The sequence below is a fragment of the Lepisma saccharinum genome, chromosome 21 (genome assembly GCF_977018435.1).
Source record: "Lepisma saccharinum chromosome 21, izLepSacc3.1, whole genome shotgun sequence".
Taxonomy (NCBI): domain Eukaryota; kingdom Metazoa; phylum Arthropoda; class Insecta; order Zygentoma; family Lepismatidae; genus Lepisma; species Lepisma saccharinum.
Window position 1 is genome coordinate 26,103,703 of NC_139249.1, and position 22,354 is coordinate 26,126,056.

A 22,354-nucleotide genomic window follows, 5' to 3' on the forward strand; every position below is an offset into this window, starting at 1 on the left:
CAGCCATTCTGAACCGTTATTTCTTGCTTTGCTTCTCTGCTTTCGATGCAAATGTGGAAAGGTGTGCGCTTGTGGCTTTACGACGGAGCATTTAATGTTAACCAGGAAGCCTGCACTTTAATCCCTGCCCTGTCCTTTGACATTTGCCGATGATGGTTGGTTAAGTGTAATTAAGAAAATTGCAGTACAATGTGTGAATTGATTCTTTTCGTTAAGGGGGCAGAGGTTTGTCATCCGTTACTAGCTTCACGTGGAGAAAAGAAAGTGTGTGTGTTGGGGGGGGGGGGAGGGTTACCTCCGTGATGAGGTAGCGGTAACGTTGCAGGGCTGTAATTAAGGGATTGAATGCAATGGGATCTTGTCTATATTAACACTGGCGTACGCAGGATTTGTTTTCAGGAGGGGCTGGAATTCTAAAGGTAGATAGGACTTAGTTCCTTTCTAGAGGGTTGCATACACAATAAGATATTTCGTATTTTTAGAACTTTCTACTATCAAAAAAATATAAAGTTTGCATTTATCACTCTGTTTTGTCCAGAGTTCTTCACTACCTTAATTTGAAAATGTTAATTTTCTCAAAATTTCGGAGGGGGCTGTAGCCCCATCAGCCCCTCTGCGTACGCCAGTGTATATTACTATTAATTGATAGTGGATTATTAGATCCAAATTTAGTTTAACATAATCCATTCTATATAATAAATTGTACCTCTCTTTTTAATTTAAATCTCGGGTTCGATACTTGGTGGAAGCACATAGTGGTTCGGATACCACTTTCAACTGTAGGTCCAGTCTCGATTAGCTTTTCTGTACATTAAACTGGACCTGATACAGTTATTGATTAAAATTAATTTTTTGGATGTGTCAGCACTTGGGTAATTTGTTCTTTCTTTTTTCTGTCTTTCTCTATCGTCTCTCTCCTTCCCTCTCTCTCCCTCCTCCTCTCTCTCTTTCTCCCAAGCTTTCGAGAGCTAACGTCACTCTCATCTTCAGGGATTAAAGTCACACCCACCACAGGGTAAGGCCCAGCCTCTTACCGTAATTAAAATCAACACGTGTCTCTGGGAACTAAAATCTCCATGTTAAAAGCAGAGGCTATAAATAAGCTTTAGCACATATATGGACATAACACAGGACAACACACAACCCTACTGGAGATTTCTGCTGGCCGTAGCTTCAGACGCCAGAGCCTCGTTGACCTGCAAGGCTGAAGTATCCGGAGTGTAGTACGTGGAAATGAGGTTGACTTTTGAGTTCGTTCTGAGAAGTAAAATGCAGTGTTACATTTGTTTGATGTTGTTCTTATTTCACGTGTGTTTTCAACCACTATGGATTAATCGCAAAGACTATGATGAATAAAGCGATAACATTGATGATGGGACAGTCACAAAGAGACCATCATCTCCAAACCGGGACTCGAACATCAAACATTCGTCGAATTGACCACTCAAAGCCTTCGGCCACCAGGGCAACATATATCATAGTCGTAGGGATGAAAACGTAACAGGAGGAATCGAACCATTACGTTACCACCGTCCCGGAAATTGGCATTGTTCATTTCAAGTTACGAAAAACCAGAAAGCTTGTTATATTTATTGTTAACAACATAAATAAGTTCAGTAGTTTGTATTCGATCAGAATAGCCTTAGTAGAATCTGCGTTAGATAAAAGAAAAATAGTGTAAAATACATAAACCAGTTTATGTTTCATATTCTATCCATAAATCCAAAGAATAAATGGTTTCACAGTTTTCAAATTTCCAAAAAAATGGGAGTTTTGTGTGAGAGGTCACACAATATAAACTTTATGACAAAGTTTTTCTCTAATTTTTAAGTTTTTTCTTGAACGAGGTGTGCAAATTTAACAACAAAATAGAATAACTATACATTTCAGGACACTAACTGTATGAATTGTACAAAATAATGAAAAAAAAAATATTTTGGATATTCACCACATCCGACGGATCAAGTGGAAACGTCCGTCCAAGGATATAATAATAATAAATTTGAAATAATATTGTTTTTATTGTTTTATAACAATAATAATAGCCATGATAACAATCATTATTGTTATTATTTGTACTATTCAAGTTTTATCCATGGCCTACATGACTTACAAAAAAAAATGTCGGCGCCCATGACTGATTGATTGATTTGCTTTATTTTACTTCGCTTCTTGAGCCACTTGTGGCTAATTTGCAAAGATTGGGATGAGTTTGATGACAGAACACTCACAAACATCCATGCCCAGGTCAGGATCCGAACCTGTGACCCCTGTCCATGACGTATATTATCTGGTTATAAAATAAGCTGTTTGAACTCTATTTCTTTTCAGGGGGTAATATTTTGTTCTTCTCTTTTAGCAATGCCAATTAACTTGTCTCAGTTGTAATTTATGATGCCAACATGATGTTAACAATTGTTCGAGAGTTAGAATTCCGGATATGGCGTTTGTTCGTTAATTTGTTTCATTTCACTATCATCATATTCATTGCGCTTTACCTGGGCAGGCGAACTAAATATCCAAAAATACAAATACATACCGAGCAAGTGGGCTGGAATAGGACCGTCCGGCCTCACACGATCAGGGCCGTATCGGTCCATCAATCGGCGCCTCACGTACGCATGCAGCTGCCTGTAGAGCGGCGCCACTGTCGCCCACAACTCGCTTATGCTCTCCTCGAAGTTGGGGCTGTCGTCGTAGGAAGCCCTCCAGAACTCCCCTGCGTCAGCGAATCCTGGAACGAAGAAAGAATCACGTGTCATAAGTTGACACTCTTTCCAAAAACTCCAGTACAGTGGGACCCATGAGCATTACCGTGCAAATTGTCCATCACCATGTTCGTGTACTTTATTTGACCCAATAAGAGCTTCAATAATTAAAAGAAAACTCAAAACAAGATGTTGACAACTTCTGCACCAGCATACATAAAAATCTATAGCTTAAAAACACATAGGATGTAAGAGAAAAATTAATGAAAATAGTCATGGACAATTTGCCGACCAATACTAGTGGATCCCACTGTACAAAACCAAAATAATAGAGATGAAAGGGAAGGAATGGAAAACGTTGGTGGACAATTTGCACCCACATAACCTTTGAACTATACTATACACAGGATTGAATGAACTTTTGGATACCAGCTGGATTGTGAATCGTTATTTCCATTTATTTTTGTCTGTGTTTTTTAAGGAGTGGAATTGTACTGAGATGTTGGTGAGAATGTTGCCAAGTAATATTTTTGTATCCAACTGTATATGTACGGAACAACAGTGGTCTGATATATTATTTATGAAGTAAATTGTTGTAGGATACAGTCACGGTTACTTACGGGTTGAAGCGTCCCAATTGAAATCAATTGCGGTCATTACAACCCATACGTGTCACGGCCGTATTTATTTGTTCCAAGGAAAAATGAATTTTTGTATAATGATGAATTTACTATTATGCCAACGTAATGACTGTGTAAATTCCTTCTCTATAGGAATTATATATAATTCCTTCTCTAGATAGGAAAATGAGTGCTAAGAAGATACAGGAAATCTTGACCACCACAGTAAATCCAGTGAGGGAAAATAACAAAATCAAAAGCATAAGAACCACAAATCAAAGGGTGATAGTGGAAACAGCTTCCAGAGAAGGAGCCGAGAAATTAATTAATAATAAAGATCTTCCTAAACACAACATCAAAGTAGAAAACCCTCGAAAAAAGGATCCACTTCTGATCATATATGACGTTCCGGCCAATAAAGACCCAGAGGAATTTTACACAGAATTTTACAGCCTAAATCTCCAAGAATCAATTCCATATGAAGAATACACAAATGATTTCAATGTGAGATTTAAAACAGGACCCCGTAACAGCAACACAGTACATCTAGTTGTACAAACCACAAGTAAAATTAGAAAAATCCTTCTTCGCACAGAAAACGTATATTTACCGTTCCTATCTCTTTTCATCAAAGATTATATCGTGGTTGCACGTTGCCTGAAATGTGGAGATCTGGGCCACGTAGTAAAATACTGCAAAAACAAACCCTTGTGCACCCATTGTGGAAATGAGAATCATGAACGCCAACACTGTGATAAAAAAAAACCAACCGAAAACATGCATTCCATGTAAAAACAGGAACAAAACATGCAATAGTAAAGACAACAAAGACTGCCCAACATACACCCTCATGTGGCAAAGACTAGTGGACAAGACAGACTATGGAGAACACCCCTAAAACAAAACGGAAAAGAAATCCACCAAGTAGAAGAAAAAGAAACGCTAAAAGAGCGGCAGCATACCGACTAAAAAAAGCAATCGATTTAGTAAACTCTTCCACGCTAAACCCAGAAGCTCCCCCCTTCATGTACCCATATAGCACATACTTCAATCCCCCAACCCTTCTCGACCTCTCTACTGAACCGTCCAACCTATCGGAGAATATAAAATTCACTACAAACACCCATTCCATCCTCAACGACCCTTTTCCAACACCTTCTGCCCCAATTGAGGTAATAAAACCTGCTCTGACACGAACACCTACATCTGACACATCATCTCACACCCCTCTCACATTCAAGAAAATTGAACTCACTGCAGAAGACACACTTGACTTATATGACACCGATCTCGATACAGACTCGGAACCTCCATCACCCTCGCCAGAACACTCATCCCATCCCTCGGATCCGTACCTAATATATAGAAACTTCGAACACAACTTGAAACTTTCACGCCTAGAAGAGAGAGATATTCTCATTACTGCACTGAGACTACTAGTCAGGAAGAAGCATAGCAAGGGCAAAACTATTACCTTCCCCATACCAGAAGCAGTGGACAGGATAACGTTAAAAACTTACAACCTTCCTACCGACACAGAGGAGCTGCTCCGGCTAACCGAGACAGCTTTCGGACGTCGCGGAGAGTCCCTGGTACTTGACGATGTTTACGCGGACTTTGTAAGGGCACACGGGAGAATGGAGTTCATAGCTACAAACGAATGGCCCCGATGCCACCAATTAGTACGGCACTCATAGATAACGACAAGATACGCGTTGCACAGATCAACACCAGAAGAAGCAAGCTTGCAACACTTGAAACAATCAATTACTGCAAAGAGCAATACATTGACATAATTCTCATGCAAGAACCATACACATCCAAAAACAAAATTCCCTACATACCACTCAACGTTCACACAATTCAGGACCGCAATCAAACCATGGCAGCAATAATTAACCTAAACAGAAATCTAACAATCACCAAAATAGCACAATTTTGTGACACACACATAAATTGCGCTCAAATATCTTCCGAGCATGGTTCTTGGATCCTAATAAATAGTTATTTTCAATTCAGCCATGACATAGACCCATATTTGGAAAAAATCGATCTGATCTGCAATGCGTACAAAAACTACAAGATCATAATCACAGCTGACACGAACTCCTCCTCTCCGTGGTGGTACAGCCAAGAAACCGACACCAAGGGGGTAGCCATGGAGGAATTCATTTCTGAGCACAACCTACAAGTCGAAAATCAGCCAGATAATCCCCCCACCTACAGGGGAAGGGCGGGCGCCTCAAGCAACATTGATCTAACACTCACGAATGCAAGGGCCTTGGGCGATGTCCAAAACTGGAAAGTTATAGATCTCGCCACAACAAGCGACCACAACTTAATACTATTCGACTTAATCTACAAGCAACATCAGCTTGAACAGACAAACCAGGAGAACATATTGAACTGGAGAAAAATCGATCATCAAAAATTCCTAGAAAAGCTCATTATCCCTGAACAATTGGACCAACAAAAATCACTCAACACGCTCGCAGAGGAACTCTCTGCAAACATCAGACAAGCAATTGAAAATTCATCACCCAGAAATAACCAAAGGAAAATGAAGAGGAAGCCATGGCCAAAGAAATTAACCAACCTTAAGAAACAAATGCAAAAAGCCAGGAAACTATATCAAAAATCCATCATCGCACAATACAGAAATGCCAACTTCCAGATTTACCGTGCCAAAAAAAAGCAATACGAAACCGAGCTACTAAATTATAAGACACAACAATGGAATATCTTCATCGAAAAACGTCTGGAAATAAATAAATGGGGCACTCCGTATAAAATCGCTACCGGCAAAATAAAAAAACCGCAAACCATTTCCACCTTAATTAATGACGAGAACAACACGAATATGACAAAGGACTTGGAAGAAACCATCAACTTCTTAATGAAGAATCTCATACCAGACGACAAACCTGAAAACGACAGCGAGGAAAATAAGGATACAAGAAAAATCTATCACCAGCCATATCCAGAATCACCAATATTACCTTTCACTACCCAGGAAGTAGAAAACGAAATAAGCAGCATGAAAATGAAGAAGTCCCCGGGACCAGACGGAATTCCTGTGGAAATAATACAAGAAATCACCCCAGTACTTACGCCTTACATTACTCAACTATTTAATGAGTGACTTGTTCAGAAGATATTCCCAGAAACCTGGAAGGAAGCAAACTTAATAATCATCAAGAAACATCCAAATAAAGATGAAACCAGGGTCAATTCATACAGACCAATATGCCTTCTCAACGTTTTGGGAAAACTCTTCGAGAAACTTATCCTAAAAAGACTCAAAGAATTTCGCCTGCTCAAACCCATATCAGGGATACAATTTGAGTTCACGAAAGGTAAATGCACTGACGATGCATTACGCCTGCTATCGTCTACAACACAAAACACTCCAAACAAGTACATGGTTGGAATCATGGTGGACATCGCCGGGGCATTTGACAACTTGTGGTGGCCCAGCCTTTTTCAAACACTTAAAAATATGAACTGCCCAGGTACACTCTTCCTACTTCTGAAAAGTTATTTCTCTAACAGAAAAATTAGCATCAAATATCCGGATCTACAAATGAGTAAGATCACGTCAAAAGGTTGTCCTCAGGGTTCCATTCTGGGACCCGAGCTTTGGAATACTAACTTGGAGCCTGCGCTTATGAAACTACAAGACCATCCAGACATAGACCAGATCATAGCTTATGCGGATGACATTATCATGCTCACTTCCGGTAACTCAAGAAGGGAAATCGAAGATAAAGCATCCACTGCAATCAATATGCTATCCAATTGGTGTGATCATGCTAAACTCAAAATAGCTTCGGAAAAGACTCATTATATTATCCTTAAGGGGAAGTTACAAAGAAACCCTCAAATCAAACTCGGAGAAAGAAATTTAAAAAGAGTAAGAGAAGCTAAATACCTTGGCATTACTCTTCAAGAGAAGATGTTTTTTAACAGACACATAGCCCTGGCAACAACCCAGGCCGAAACAACTATAAACAGTCTAGCCACATTGAGTTCAGCAAACTACAACCTTCCACTATCACACATAAAAACATATCTCATTACCATATATAATTCTATTATTTCCTATGGCTCGCCCCTGTGGGCCATGGAAACCAGTAAACAGTACATTAAAAACAGATTGAGATCTTCACAACGCAAAGTGATACTTCGCCTAACGGGTGCATTCAGAACAACCTCAACCCTGGCTCTTCTCATGATTGCGGGCCTACAGCCTATTGAAATCGTTATTAAAACTAGAGCATCAAAGTATTACTTTAGAAATGGACAAGAGGACGAAATCTATAAACTAATTGGAATACGCCCTGCCACGGTACCAGAAATTTACAACCACTTGTTTAGCGTCTGGCAACAGGAATGGACACAAGCTACGCAAGGAAGGAGACTTCACAGCTTCCTTCCAAACATAAAAGAACGACTTTCGATTGACCATTTCCATCCCACGAGAGGTCTCATACATTTCCTAACGGGACACGGTCCCTACGGTCAACACCTAAATAAGCACAACCTCAGACAGACTGATAAATGCCTGAAATGTAAAACCGAGACGGACACACCGGAACATAAAGCCTTCTTTTGCCAGACATCAAAGAAACAAATCGAAGATTTAAGACAAAAGCTACCAAACTTCAACACGTACCAGTTAATAAGAAATCCCGAGCACTTTACGTCACTAAACGACTTAACAAACCTGGTGTCGAAAGAGGAACATTCCCTCTTCAAATCCTGCATCACTCACCTCCCCATTCAACCCCTACCTCCGGAATGTAATATACCCCCCAGAAGATCACAAAGAATCCACCTTCGACAAACTCAACAACAGGACATCTCTCCTTAGGACTAAGATCACCAAGAGGATAATGAAGCAGAACCTCCCACAGGAACATCAAGAAGGAGACACTAATACAGAAGACAGTGATACGCCAAAACGAAAAAAGGTTACGTCTCCCCGGAGAAAGGCAAAGGATAACACTGCAAGGACTCGACCTAGGAACCAACCGAATTTAACCAAGATTCTTCTTTTTCGTTTCTTTCTTAAATTGTAATCTTACACCCCCTTTTTTATTCTCGTTACTAAACACACTGCAAACTTCTCTCACTGATTCTTGACAATTCTCTATATATCCACTACCGAACGTACTAATGTACCCGATACTTCCCAGGAAATCCCTCCCTACTTCTTCCCTTCCTGATGATGTCCCGGGTACCAACCGTCGTACCGATGTTCATCCCAGTCCGACCAACTCTTGCTGGTCTCCCGCAAGTCTCCTTGCATCAGGTACCACTCGTTCTTTCATATCTCTTCCTACTATTAATACGTACATCTCAAAGCCAATAATACTCTCACTATCTCAAACATAACATACTAGAACATAGACCATGCTTAACATTCATAGAATCGTGTTAATGTCCATTCCTCATCTCATCCATCAACACTAATGCACACGACACACAATAAAACTTATCCTAAGAAAACATTACCCACCCAATTACACACTTATGTAATTTCGTATCTGTGATCATAAATAATATTAATGTTAAACACTAACACTTATTTACTTCCTACTATTTCTAACCTTTATCTTAATCTTCTTACCTTGTAGAATGATGTAAAACCAAATTTGTTCAGGAAAACCGAACAAATTTGGTTCTTCACACTGGGACATTCTTGCCAATGTCACAGTGAATTATTGTAATTAAAAAAATAATGGAAATCAAGGATGAATCAAAGAAAAGCGGGGGAATCCGTAAAAAATTCACGGAACTGACGCCCTGGGTTAATTTTCAGGTACCAGGGCATAAGCACATACCTCCGAAAGTAGCTTGACTACTTTTATCCGTATACATAAAAAAATAATAATCGTTCTATGTAACCATATCTTGTATACTGTTTAGGAAATAAAATTCTTTGTATATCAGTTTTCTCTATTTCACCAAAATAGGTAGCTACTTTAGGAAACTCCCTATATGGCGGGGAATCAAAAGCTGCACGGAAAAAAATAAACAGTGGAAAATGTTTCCCTCCCTTCCATTTTAACAAAAAATCTCTCTCTTTAATGTTTACAACATTTACAATGTTCACATGTGTATGTGTATATTAACTGAAAATGCATTGCGAAGATTGAATCTTTCCTGCGATATTTTGTTTTTGACAGTCTCTACCTGAGATTCAAAATAAGGTAATACAATACAGCTTGAATGGGTCCATGGGACTCAAGACGATTCAAAAACTTGAATTATTATTATTGTATTTGTTAATGTGGCGGACTGCTTATGGAAGTCACCCATTCACATGCTTTCTATCCAATTATTGTCATGTTACAGAAGTGTAATCAACTTCTGAGAGTACAAGAGAAACTGGAATTTTGTATATTTTACTTACAATTCCACATACTATTATTTATACTATCCATGGTCATATAGATATTATTAAAGTTAATATAATGATTCATGTAAAGAAGGGTGAGGAATTTTTATGACATTATCAAGGTAAATAAAGTTAAAAGTTCCCTGTGCATATAGCACCGTTCCATGAAGGCACATTTAGGGGATGTGGAGGTAAAGCCCCACACATTCTCGATTTCTGCCATTTTGAAGGTGATGTGGTCAGGGTTGCCCCTAGGTAACCGTTGATTTGAGGCTGGGTGAGCTCCATAGCCGCTTTATGCGAGGACAAGGCTGGAATAATTCCTTCCTTAGATCATTTACCACGGAATCGAACCGGATCTCTCACATGGCAGTCAGATGCCCTACACACTTTTTTTCAATCGGAATTATCAGTTTTTCACGTTTCCCTCAATTTTCACATATTTCTACTCTTCATTCCTATTTATAGACCACGAGGCTCCCATTACCAACTGTATAAACTTATAAAACAAAAGTATCCACTTTCAAAAGTTTTCGCCACTGACACTATATATTTATAAATAAGAAACAATGTCATAAAACTGAATGATATTTTATCTCAAATTCTATTACCCTCAATGTGGGGGCAACGAATTGAAATAAAATATACAAATAAGCAGTCTCATACTCTTCATCCATACACAGGATACAAGACGTCATAAGACAGATTCCTATTATTACAAACTTTCGTTTTGAACCCTAATTGTCCTTGAGCTGTGTCAACCTGTTCTGTTTTTGTTGAAAACATAGAAGAAAGACGCCCAAAATGATCTTCCTTTGCGCTTTTGCGTTCAATTTCCGGTTACGCCCAGAAGGTGAGTTTCCGTTAGAAACCTCTTTGGCCAGTGACGTCATTTTTACAGCAGAAAGAACACGAACGATCAAAGAGCAGCACCAAGGAAAGTGTTCGCATTGTTAATGGAATTAGTGCTTGCTCAGTCAATCGTGAATATAATTGTAGGTAATTTATGTAGCACTGTAATAATTAACACAAATTGCAGTACAACCCATGACCTACCCTATACGATAATGCATGGAAGATTATTTTTTTGTGGAAATCTTATAGTATTTCAAGGTGGATAATAACAACAGAAATTCACTTTTCAAAAGTAATAAAGATGTAGTGAATAACACAGAAAAATATAAACGTGAAAGGATAACGTTCATTCATGAAATATGCACATAATATGTATCAAAATATGGTAAAACATGTAACGTACCTGAACACAATATGGCCTAGTACCCAATATGGCCTATTTGCTATTCCGAAGTAGTTACAAGGTTAATTCAACAAATGACGTTAGTATGACATTTAGACTGTCCGAATGACGTGATTGAACCTGTTGACTGAACCAATGGTGCAGAAACTAGAGGACAAAGAAGGGAAATAGCTGGACCTCGTGATCGTGTTCTATGTGATCTAATAGGCTATTGCATGTGTAAGGTATTACTTACAGCATCTTCCAAGTGAGAGGTGTATATATCTCTAGTACATATTATGATAGCTCATAATTTATGCTTTACAACAATGTACTTAGTTTAGACTTTAATATCAAGCACTGTTTATAACGAAGGAAAAAAGAACACTATGTAAGGTGTACTCAATATAGCCTACATAGGAATATATCGTCAAAGACATGCGCAAATGTGACATTTGTTAGTGTGTGTGGAACTCACTAAGGATGATGAAGGACCTTTCATTTGCCCCGACTGTGATGTGTAATCCATAGTCTTTTGGTAACAAATTGTGACATTGGTTTGTAAACAATGTTATTTCTTTGTGTAAATCTTACATGTCATTTTGTAAATAAAATGTAAGTGTATCAATATACTTATCTACCTATAAAAACAACATAGTTGTACTTTCTTTACAATTTCTGATGCATATTTTGATGTGAAAGAACAAAATATATATATCACTAGGCCATATTGGGTGCATATGTACCCAGTATGGCCTAAACGTAATTTTTTAATAAAATCTTTTCTGCCTACCTTAGGTATGTTAGTTGCATATTAAAATGGCTCAAATATTTAACTTCAAGAACTAATATTGCACATTTCTAAGCACATTCTACATCTCTAATAACATGAAATGTGCTTGAAAAACACTAAATGAATACAAGGAAGCAGTGATTAACACCCTTTATATTTTAAGAAACATCCACACGATTTTTTTCCGACAACGAAATGGTTCGTTTTTGCGAACACCAATGAATATGGATTATAACCTTCGTGACGATAAAGTTGCCTAACTTCTAGGCGCTGTAGCTTTGACTCCTGGGTAAGGCAGGAACGTTTCATCACAGATAAGAGAATTATGATACCCTCATCTGTGGTTTCAATCTGTTTGGTCGCTGCGTCTATTTCATAAATCCATTGTTCATTTTCATTGTAGCTACGGACGATTGTGGAAAGATAGCACTGAAAGTCACTGTCTAAATGCTACACTCCCTCCCTCTACATTTTCGAAATAACACCACAATGATACCAAAAGTTTGTGCACGAATGTGCACGCAAGAAACCATACACACACACACACACACACACACACACACACACAAAGGAAATGTTTGTGTGTACATTCGTGCACAGACGATGTACAAACCATTGGCACTATTTGTGATCGAATCGGTGATGCTGGGGCAGGGGGTTGGATGTTTTAACTCTTTTCTGTAGCTTTTTAAAGTCACGTATTCAATAATACTCGCTGGTCTTAAGAATATCTGGCGCTTGCTATGGCACAAATGCATAATTGTAAAATCTAAGAATGTTTAATTTCATGTAAAATTTACTACAAATATGTACAATCGATTGAAGCATATAAAGATATGTGAAAGGAAAATATTATGACAATTCTATTAGTTCTGGTAATTCTTCAACATTTTAAGTATAAATGCTATTAAATACGCCGACATAAAACAATATAAACATTCACGATCAAGTAATAAGTAGGAAAATAAAGACCGCATGTGGAAATACTGCCAAAGGAATAACCATGAAGCGAATTATCATCGAAATAAACAATGTCGAAAAGAGAATGAGCGCGAAAAGATTAATCGCGAAATTTTCACTTTCATCGCTAATTCCTGTCACCCTAGCTTCTGCGACCCATGTTTAGGGCATAAGCACAGTTTAAAGCAGTTCAGAGCTTATTACGGCTCCCATCTCAGTAGGCACTCGTGCCTCGCCGTGCTCAGTATTGTAGACGCAAGGTCAACAGGTATCAGATAACAACATCACTTTTCTGCATCAAGAAAAGTCGATGTTCATCGGTAGACCATGAAATACTGCACGAACGGTGTCTGAACGAGCGTCATTTTTCTTTCGTTTCGAACTTCCGTTATGCCCTGCCTACCTGCCGGAAATTTTCTGATTCTATTTTTTTTTTTCATTACTTTAACTCTAGCTTACCCGAGGAGGGGCTGTCAGGCCCACCATCTCTATTTTTTCGATGTTTCAACTGCAATTTTTTTTATAAAAAATTGAAAATAAATTACATTGTTTCATATGGTGTTCCCAATGTTTCTGCATTACTTTTGTCCACAAAATATAAATAAAATGTAAATAGGATGCAAAATGCACTAGGTGGGCCTATCAGGAGCCATCTTTGAATGCATGACATTCGAGACACTCATGCTAGTGAGAGTGTACAATTGGTTGGTAATGATGGTAAGTTTTGTAATTATTATAAATCAACAACTGCACCTGTATAAACAAAAAAGCATTAATGAAAAAATATTATGGTTTTTGAGACTCTTAGTAAATGGTAAAATATGGGTGTGACACTCATACATTAATTGGTTATTATTTCTTATTAATGATGGTAATTCTTGTAATTATTATAATTAATAAAAACTGCACATATATAAACAACAAAGGAAGCAGTGAGTCAGTAACAAAATGGTTTCTTGATGATAAAGAAAAAGTGTGAGGCTGAGAAGCACCCCACCCCTCAGGTAAGAACATTTCTCTAACAGCACCGGTAAGCTATTATGGAGAAGCTAAGCTATTTAATGCAAAAGATGGATGGGTCAGTTGAGTCAGAGAATCTCGTTTGCGTGGGACCAAGGATTGACAAAATATTTTCAATTCGGCATCTATTCTCGCGTGCACTCCTTCTCTCTCTCTCTCTCTCTCTCTCTCTCTCTCTCTCTCTCTCTCTCTCTCTCTCTCTCTCTCTCTATCTATCTATCTATCTATCTATCTAATTTTCTTCATCCTTTGCTTCTTTTTTCTTTCTAACCTTCTCTCACTTTCTCCATGTATCTTTCTTTTTTCCTCCATTTTGTCTCAATTTCTATCTTTATCTTTATCTACCTTCTGTTTTTCTTCTTTTTATTTTTATTTTCTACTTTTCTATCTCTGTCTCTTTATGTCCCTCTTTCTATATCTTCCTTTCTGTGGCAGAAGGAATCAGATTGTCATAGACAAGCATGCACAGAGACACACACACACACAGAGAGAGAGAGAGAGAGAGAGAGAGAGAGAGAGAGTAAGTGGGGAGAAGAGCAGGGAACGAACATAAAATTAGAGATGTATGGAAAGGAAGAATAAACGCGTTGACACAGAAAGAGAAGAGATTAAGCTTCAGTTTACCGTTCGAGGTTGAATGAGTGGAGTTGTACAGTCACGTACACTTATGAGTTGTGCTCTCTGATGCAAGTACTTACCGTTGAGATGAGAGGCTTCGTTCGCTAACTGGATGAATCTGAGGAACTTGCTTTTCATTGGTCGACCGACGGTGTCTCTCCAAGCTCTCCATACGTGCAGCTGTTCGCTGTAGTCTCTGGAGTATGCCAGAGTGCGAGTCAGTTCTATGGAAGGAGAAGAAACATTTAGCTCCTCATTCTTCAGTAAATGATTTGAGCTAAGATCATGTAAATAAACTCTAGATCAACAGATGGAGCGAATTGACAATTGAACAACGTGAAAGTAAAACACGGACTAGTGAGTAGTGTCACGTACCCGCGTCCGGCTCCTTGGACACCACAGGTATCGTTTATCTTCTATATCGGACTCTTTAGTAACGCTGAGGTAACACCTAGTTCGTTGCCAGCGATACAGGTCGGAATTTATCAGATTGTACAGATTGTGTTTATATTATCTGATTATTTATTATGATAATGTTGCTGTCTTTTCTAATATGATCTGAATATCATCAGCTCATGTATGTAATACCGCTATTCCAAGAATGATGTTTGTGTAGGTCTTCTTGACGTTGCTTGATCCTGTGGAAATACTAAAAATCTCGTTAGTGGTGAGAATTAGGTACCCCTGGGTAAAGACCCTGGGTCGCCTTATTTCTGACTCTGATGATGATAATCAAACGATATTATTAACAATAGAACCTGAACTGAGCACCTTTGGCTAGAAACTGCAAACGCGGTGTGAGCCATAAAATAAAGAAGAAGATAACCAAACGAAGGTCCTGGTTGGGTTTAGGTGAGAAACTCTCCCCCTTCCAGATTTCCGAAGTGATCCTCAGACAGCTAAGTCTACGTCTCGAAGGTGAAGACCCTGTTGACGGGACGGTTGGGCAGCTGTCGAAATTTTCTCGCTCTTATACCCGATCTTGTTGATATGGTAACTAAGTAATCTTCAACTGTCTGAGGGTTGCTAAGCTGATAATTTAGTCTTCTGCCTTTCTGGCTTTTCATAATTTGTAAGTAATAGATATTTTCTTTAACTTTTGCAGTTTTATTAAATTAACAAAATATAATTTATCTGCGTTTCCAACGAAATCCACAAAATGTTCGTTTGGGAAAGAGACCGTTGTATAGGAGCGTCCTGATTCTTAGAAAACGATAAAGTAACGTTCCTATAGGAGAATCCTTGTTTTACCTATGACAGGAAAGTCGTACATATATAGAGGTACCTGTCAGTAGTGAACTGTCCTAAACCATGCATCACAATCATTGTTTGAATGTAAAAAGAGTCAATAAATTGTGGGGGAATCGAGCATAACTTAAAACCCTGAACGCCGTCACAAATAATCTAATGTGTACTGAATATAAATAATGCATAGGAACAAAAATATTACCTTTATCAAATTGATATATGCAATGAGGGAGAATTATGCGTGTCGAAACAAAGCCACAGATAAGTAGAATAAATTGTGGTAGCGAATCATCGATGTACAGTCAGCAGCAATGAAAATAAAACGCATATGTACTGAGATATCCGTTTACCTGCAATGGGTTGTGTGTGTTACCTAACCCTATGGCGATGAGCGAATTTCAATATCAAGTTCTGCCATCGCCGTAGAATTAGGCAACACACACAAATCATTCAGGATTAGAGTGTTCCATTATTACTTCTGGTGACTGTACACCATGTGACGTAATCGTGAAGTTAAAGTAGTTGAAGAGACACAAGTAATATTCATAATGCTATATTTCAAATAGCACACACATTTTCGTATTCGATACCTTAGGATCTGTGCAGATTCTAACAACGAGTTTCAGCAATAATGGATTTCACTTTGGAAATTAAGAAAGGCATAGGCGCCGATTTTGATGGGATGGGGCCAAGAAACTTTCTGCACCCCAAAGTAAGTCCAGAAGACTGGGGACCATTACCCCTCCCCATCTCCCGGCAGTCAAACAATTTATTTTAAATGGATTGGGGAAGAGGTAGAGATACAGTGTACATAAATGCTCTCTTTCTCTAAATAATACATTCGTCTAGTAGATAACCTCTCGCAAAAGAAAGAAAAATAGAATAAGATAGCGCAGGAGACAGGCGCTATACAGTAAAGAAATGATGAAAGTGGATTTTTCAGTAAACTAATTGTTTCGAAGAATTCTTGTGGCACCTAAGTTTATACTGCTAATATATGGATATATAGCGGGTGGTCCAAAAGTCCCGGAACGGTCACATATCGTGAGAAATACACATCGAATCGGAAAACGAAAATATACGTGTTTAATAAGTGGAAGAAAGCTATTCCATGATATCACACTTGATTCCCCACCCCCTGCCCACTGTGAGGGGGGGCAACTGTGAAATTTTAAATAGAAACCCCCATATTGTATTGTAGAATCGGAAAAAGGACTTCATTCCGAGTCCAACGAGCTTTCAACCATTCTCCTAGCTCAATTAGGAACGGAGATATGGGGGGGGGGGGTACCATATACTCTATTGAAAGGTCTTGACGTGCAGATTCCGAATCTGTAATCTCTTTCACTCTAGCTCAATTAGGGGCAGAGTGTCTCTGAAAATTTTATGGGTTTTATGAAATTTTTACTTTAAATTTTTAAATTTATTTATTTATTTATTTATTTATTTGCGAAAATTTAAAATCGCTATATCTCCGTTCCTAATTGAGCTAGGAGGATGGTTGATAGCTCGTTGGACTCGGAATGAAGTCCTCTTTCCGATTCTACAATACAAAATGGGGGTTTCCATTTAAAATTTCACAGTTGCCCCCCCCCTCCAGTGGGCAGGGGTTGGGGAATCAAGTGTGATATCATTGAATAGCTTTCTTTCACTTATTAAACATGTATTTTTTCGTTTTCCGATTCGATGTGTATTTCTCACGATATGTGACCATTCCGGGACTTTTGGACCACCCGGGATATATTTTTTTTAAAACCAGAGTTATGTTTTCATAAAAAAAGAAATATTTTCACTATTTCGAAGACAAAAAAGAGACGTTTATATGTACCTGAAAATGTTAATCTTGACATATTTATCTCGAAATGAAAACATATTTCATGTAAAAAGAGAGAAACACGTATTTAATCACACAAACCTAATTTTATCACAACATGCATTTGTAGCGAAATATAATTTTAGCTTACCAAGTTTACTTTTCAGTTAGAACAGCTTACAGAACCTTACATAAGCAACCAACTAGATAATTCAGTAATAGTAATAGTAATGCAAGACTCCAAGGAATATATATTTTTAAAAAGTCACTATTGTATGAAATTACATTATTAGGTTTACTCTGCTTTCTATAGGTATATGAAAATAGAACTTCTAAAACGTGTTTTACTTTTGTAAATTGAAATAAATTGTCAAGAAATTATTACTTTGTTACAATAATCTCAAGATATAGTAAATAGTAAATGTTTCTTTTTAATTCTCCTCTTCCCTCAATTAATGTTATTGGTCGTGAAGTGTTACGAATTCAAGTCAAGTAAAAGTTCGATTATTTACTATAATTGAACAAGAAACAAAAGTAACATCGAGAATTGAGTTGCTAGATATAAACTATAGAATCAAAATTGCGCGCACTTTTCATTAATTATTTCCTTTCACAAAAACGTATTTCTTACCCGGTTCCAAAGCCAAGTCACAATCTGCCCTCAACTCAGAAATGTAGGAGGAGAGGCTGGTTTCGGATTCTGCCGCCAGGGGGTTGTAGGGGCAGATCTTGCCTTTGGAGTACATGTCCTTCATCTCTGCCACCAACTGCTGCATCTGTGAGAAACGGACATCAGAACACTAACTACAAACACTCGTTATTTAAGCTACACGGTGGGACAAAAGTATCGATATACTATCATAACTAACTTAATTTGATTCGTTCTTTTGCGGAATCTGTTGAATGGTCTCCAAGGTTTCCAGATCTTAAGCCTACGGATGTACTGGGAAGATACAAGCGCCAACCTCTCTTCCAAACTGTATAGTCTGAAAACTGTATCTCTGTTTGACTTTTAATTTTGGCCATTCTAAGGAAAATAGCAGCTGTATCTGTTGTCCTAAGACCTGCTTCCTCAAGTCGTTCATCCATCTTTTCGTCTTGTCTGCTCTGCGCAATGCCTGCTGGGAACAAAAAGTCTACCAACAAGTACGGTAACGAGTACAGAGAGGTGAAAATTAGCATATGAGAAATTACCACACCACTAGTTCAAGTCCAAGAGGGAAATCTAGCAGGAAATCAAATATCGTGTGATTCAGGCTTTAAAGTACACACTGTTCCGGAAATCTCTGCAATAAGCGAACGAAAACAAATTCTCTGCACAAATAGGACTCGAGAGGACTCGGCCAATGAACGCGTGGGAAGGGAACCGCCCACCCGCTTTCTCCCCTTCTCTGCCGTTATGTTCGGCCTTTCTTTACAGATTACCGAGACGGAGTATATACTTTTTCATGCTTTCAGGAAAACTCCGTCAAGATGACTTACTGGAAATAATAATAAAAGCAATTGGCACACTAAATCCAAGGTCTATGGTATACGCAGAACATTTATGTATTTTCTCTAGGCTACTGACGGTGCCAAAAATTTCCACAGGCAACACACAAGCTATAAACAAGTTTAATTTAGTATGAAACGGAAACCATTTTTCTTAAAAGCGAGTTCTTGACTCTCTTGTCACTCACCTCGTTGAGTTTGTCGTCCGGCAGAGCCGCCCGCCCCAGCACAGCGAGCAACTTGAACTGCCTCCGGATGAGAGGATCGAGGAAGGTCTTCCACGCGAAGCTGGTTGCCTTCTTCCAGGATACCTTGTGGAACTTTGCATACATAAGCTGCTCCTCGAGCTGAAAATGAGGAGATAACATTCAAACATTTTCTGCTTCAAATTGTATAGTAAGTTATAGTTAGTATTATACAGGGTGACAAGAAATAACCCGTACAAAGTTTGGCGTATCCTGCCAAGAATGTAGTGTATCGTAGCCAAATAACTGTTCTGTTATTGGATTCTCCATAGTCTTTTGTAACTGTACTTGTTGTTTCGGCTTCATAGCGATTACAGTCTTTGTGTTTCAGACTGTCAACCAAACGCAGTGCAATTTTTTAACTGTGGCGTCAGGGAAAGCGTCAATGTGAAATTGTTCGTTTGCTGGGTGTTCCAAAAATGACAGTCTCAGATGCAGTTCGGCGATTCAAGGAGCTCGGCCATGAAGGCGACCGTCCCGGAAGAGGAAGAAAGCCTACCGTCAACACGTCCCAGAACCGCAAGATCATCAAAAAGCGAGTTCAGCGAAATCCGAGGGTCTCCATGAGAAAAGTCGCCCGTGAGATCGCGATCAACCGCGAATCGGTGCGGCAAATGGCGAGAAAGAACTTCAACCTCAAGGCGTACAAGCTCCAAAAAGTTCAGCTTCACACGGACGAAATCAAGCGCCTGCGACTCAAAAGATGCCGCCTTCTGAAGTGCCGGGCCGCAGGTCAGCAATGGGAGCGCATTCTTTTCACAGACGAGAAGCTGTTCACCGTGGAGCAGGCGCACAACCACCAAAACAACAGGACCTGGTCTGCAGGGGCTCCCGGTACCTCAGCCATCGTCCAACACCGCCAAAATCCGCAGTCGGTCATGGTGTGGGGCGGAATTTGCGCAAGCGGCAAGACGACCCTGGTTTTCGTGGATCAAGGGGTCAAAAGCAACCGAGAAGTGTACCGCCGCAACATTCTCGAGAACGTTGTCCTTTCGTGGGCCCAGCAGCACTTCGGCGATACGCAATGGACGTTCCAGCAAGTATCCGCTCCGGCCCACAGGGCGAAAATGACGCAAGCGTGGTGCAGAACCCATTTTCCGGACTTCATCGCATCGACGGAATGGCCGCCCTACTCGCCGGACCTCAACCCAATGGACTACAGTCTGTGGTCGATTTTGGAGGCCAGGGTATGTGCTAAATGCCACCACAGTTTGGAGTCGCTGAAGCAATTGCTGCGTCGTGAGTGGAACCGATTGTCGCCCGAGGACCTGCGGCCCATTGCCCAACATTTCAAAGCCCGTTTGGACCTCTGTATCGCCGCCCAGGGAGGCCACTTCGAAACCAGTTGAACATCTTGTTCCTAAGGTCCCATGTCATTGTTCTTCAGTGTTGTTTTGCTCAATTGTTTCGGTTTAATAACTTTATGATCACAAACATTAGTACGGGTTATTTCTTGTCACCCGATATAAAGTAAATGTAGTCTGGGTGCGGGTTAAAGGGGAGTGGAAGGGATTCCCCTAAAAAACAATGGTAAATTTTCGTCCTTCCTAGAAATGATTTCATCCGCTTTCTCCACAACAATACAGGATGAGTCAAAAGTCAGGTTACATAGGAAGTTACGGGTTAATTGTCCGTGAATGGTCGAATGTCCAGTTTTCTGGTGCATGGATCCGTCGCCGTGGTCCCGTTGAACGGCCACCGTAGTCTCCAGACCTGACACCAATGGATTTTGTCCTTTGGGGTCATATAAAGGCGCTAGTCTACTCAGCTAAGATTAAGAACATCCAGAATCTGAAGGAACGCATTCTGCAATGTGTAGGCATCAATATGCAGGACGTTCTGCAAAAGGTTCTGGAGAACTGGGAATGTCGCGTGCACAGATGCATTGATGTTCAAGGTGCACACATTGAATCCATACTATACATCCCTATGTAGCCTGACTTTTGACTCACCCTGTACTATGACCAACATCTATTGAGAAACTAACCAATATGTCAATATCAAGAAACACTTAACAATATTGTGTTACTATTGGCTAAAAGAAGGGCAATAATACGTAATACATTTAAGGAAAGGTAGATAGGATGTCTTAGAACAGTAGTTCTCAAACTAAGCGAGACTGCAGCCAGGTAATTTATTTTTCTTTTGAATCGAAGACCCGATCCCAACAATTTTACTCGTAAAAAGCTTTCTAATTTTTTAAAATTTTATACGTATATCAATATGCGCCCTTGGAATTAAATATTAATAAATAAATTATGGTCTTATCCTTAATCGTATTGGTTCGATTATGTCCGATCTTGTTGGCAAATATAAAATTACTTGTCAACCACTGGATTTAATGAAATCTTGGGATCCTCATTCCAATATCATTCAATTAAATTATTTTTTTTATTTAACGAGAAATGAGTCATTAGTGTGTTTGAACACAGGATAACAATTCACGAAAAATTAAAATTGTAAGCAGTGGAACAATAGATACTCCGTAAAGATACTGTATTTGTGTAAGGAAATCAATGTGTATTCCCCGCGCGATGAGAGTTGGAATTCTCTTGCACACGAGAGCAGAGAGGGACCAATCGTTGGTCCAGTTGCCATGATGACGGGAAATTTGTGTGGTATACTGCATCGCAAAACTTATGTCTCACAGGAGTCCAAGACGCAGCTAAGCCTAACGGTTAGAAAATGAAAGGGTCTTCCATTCTCTGAACTGCGAGCGACATGTTGACAGCATAAGGTATCATGTACAACTTGGCAAAAATCATACGTGTGGCAACACCGCTTTCTGCACGTGGAAACACTAACTCATGGCACAGAGTGTAGTTTTTATATTATTTGAAAGTTTTCTTCTAGTTACTGTTATTATTAATAAGTGTTATGATAATGTTAATATAAATTATTGTTATTCCTGTACACGAACATCTAAATCCATCATCAGTGACAAGCCTCCCAGAATAAGTCAAAAGTTTAATTCGGGCGCTGATCGTTAGGGCATGGTGTTATGAACAGACGATAAAATTTCATAACGAAAGAGGTCTCAATTTTTTCCTTTCCGTCGGGAAAGATCAATAGACAATATTTGCTGTTGAAGAGAACCGGAAACAGCAAAAAAGAAAGTGTTGAGGATTTGAATGGTTTTGTGTCAGGCAGACGTAGCCTCTGGGTCCTAGCTTCGCAATAATGAGTATTTTGCGGGTT

At 39.1% G+C, this 22,354-nt stretch overlaps 1 protein-coding gene across 1 annotated transcript in view; it reads right to left on the reverse strand.

Annotated features, from left to right (window-relative positions):
• The window catches only part of LOC146004403 (angiotensin-converting enzyme-like), a 74,516-nt gene that overhangs the window by 26,784 nt on the left and 25,378 nt on the right, over positions 1-22,354 (reverse strand). Inside the window, exons 3-6 of the mRNA XM_083143235.1 lie at positions 19,100-19,258; positions 18,052-18,196; positions 14,440-14,583; positions 2,540-2,734 (exon numbers count right to left, since the gene is read on the reverse strand). Of these exons, the coding sequence (XP_082999361.1) occupies positions 2,540-2,734; positions 14,440-14,583; positions 18,052-18,196; positions 19,100-19,258 (643 nt within the window). The remainder of the gene's footprint in view (positions 1-2,539; positions 2,735-14,439; positions 14,584-18,051; positions 18,197-19,099; positions 19,259-22,354) is intronic.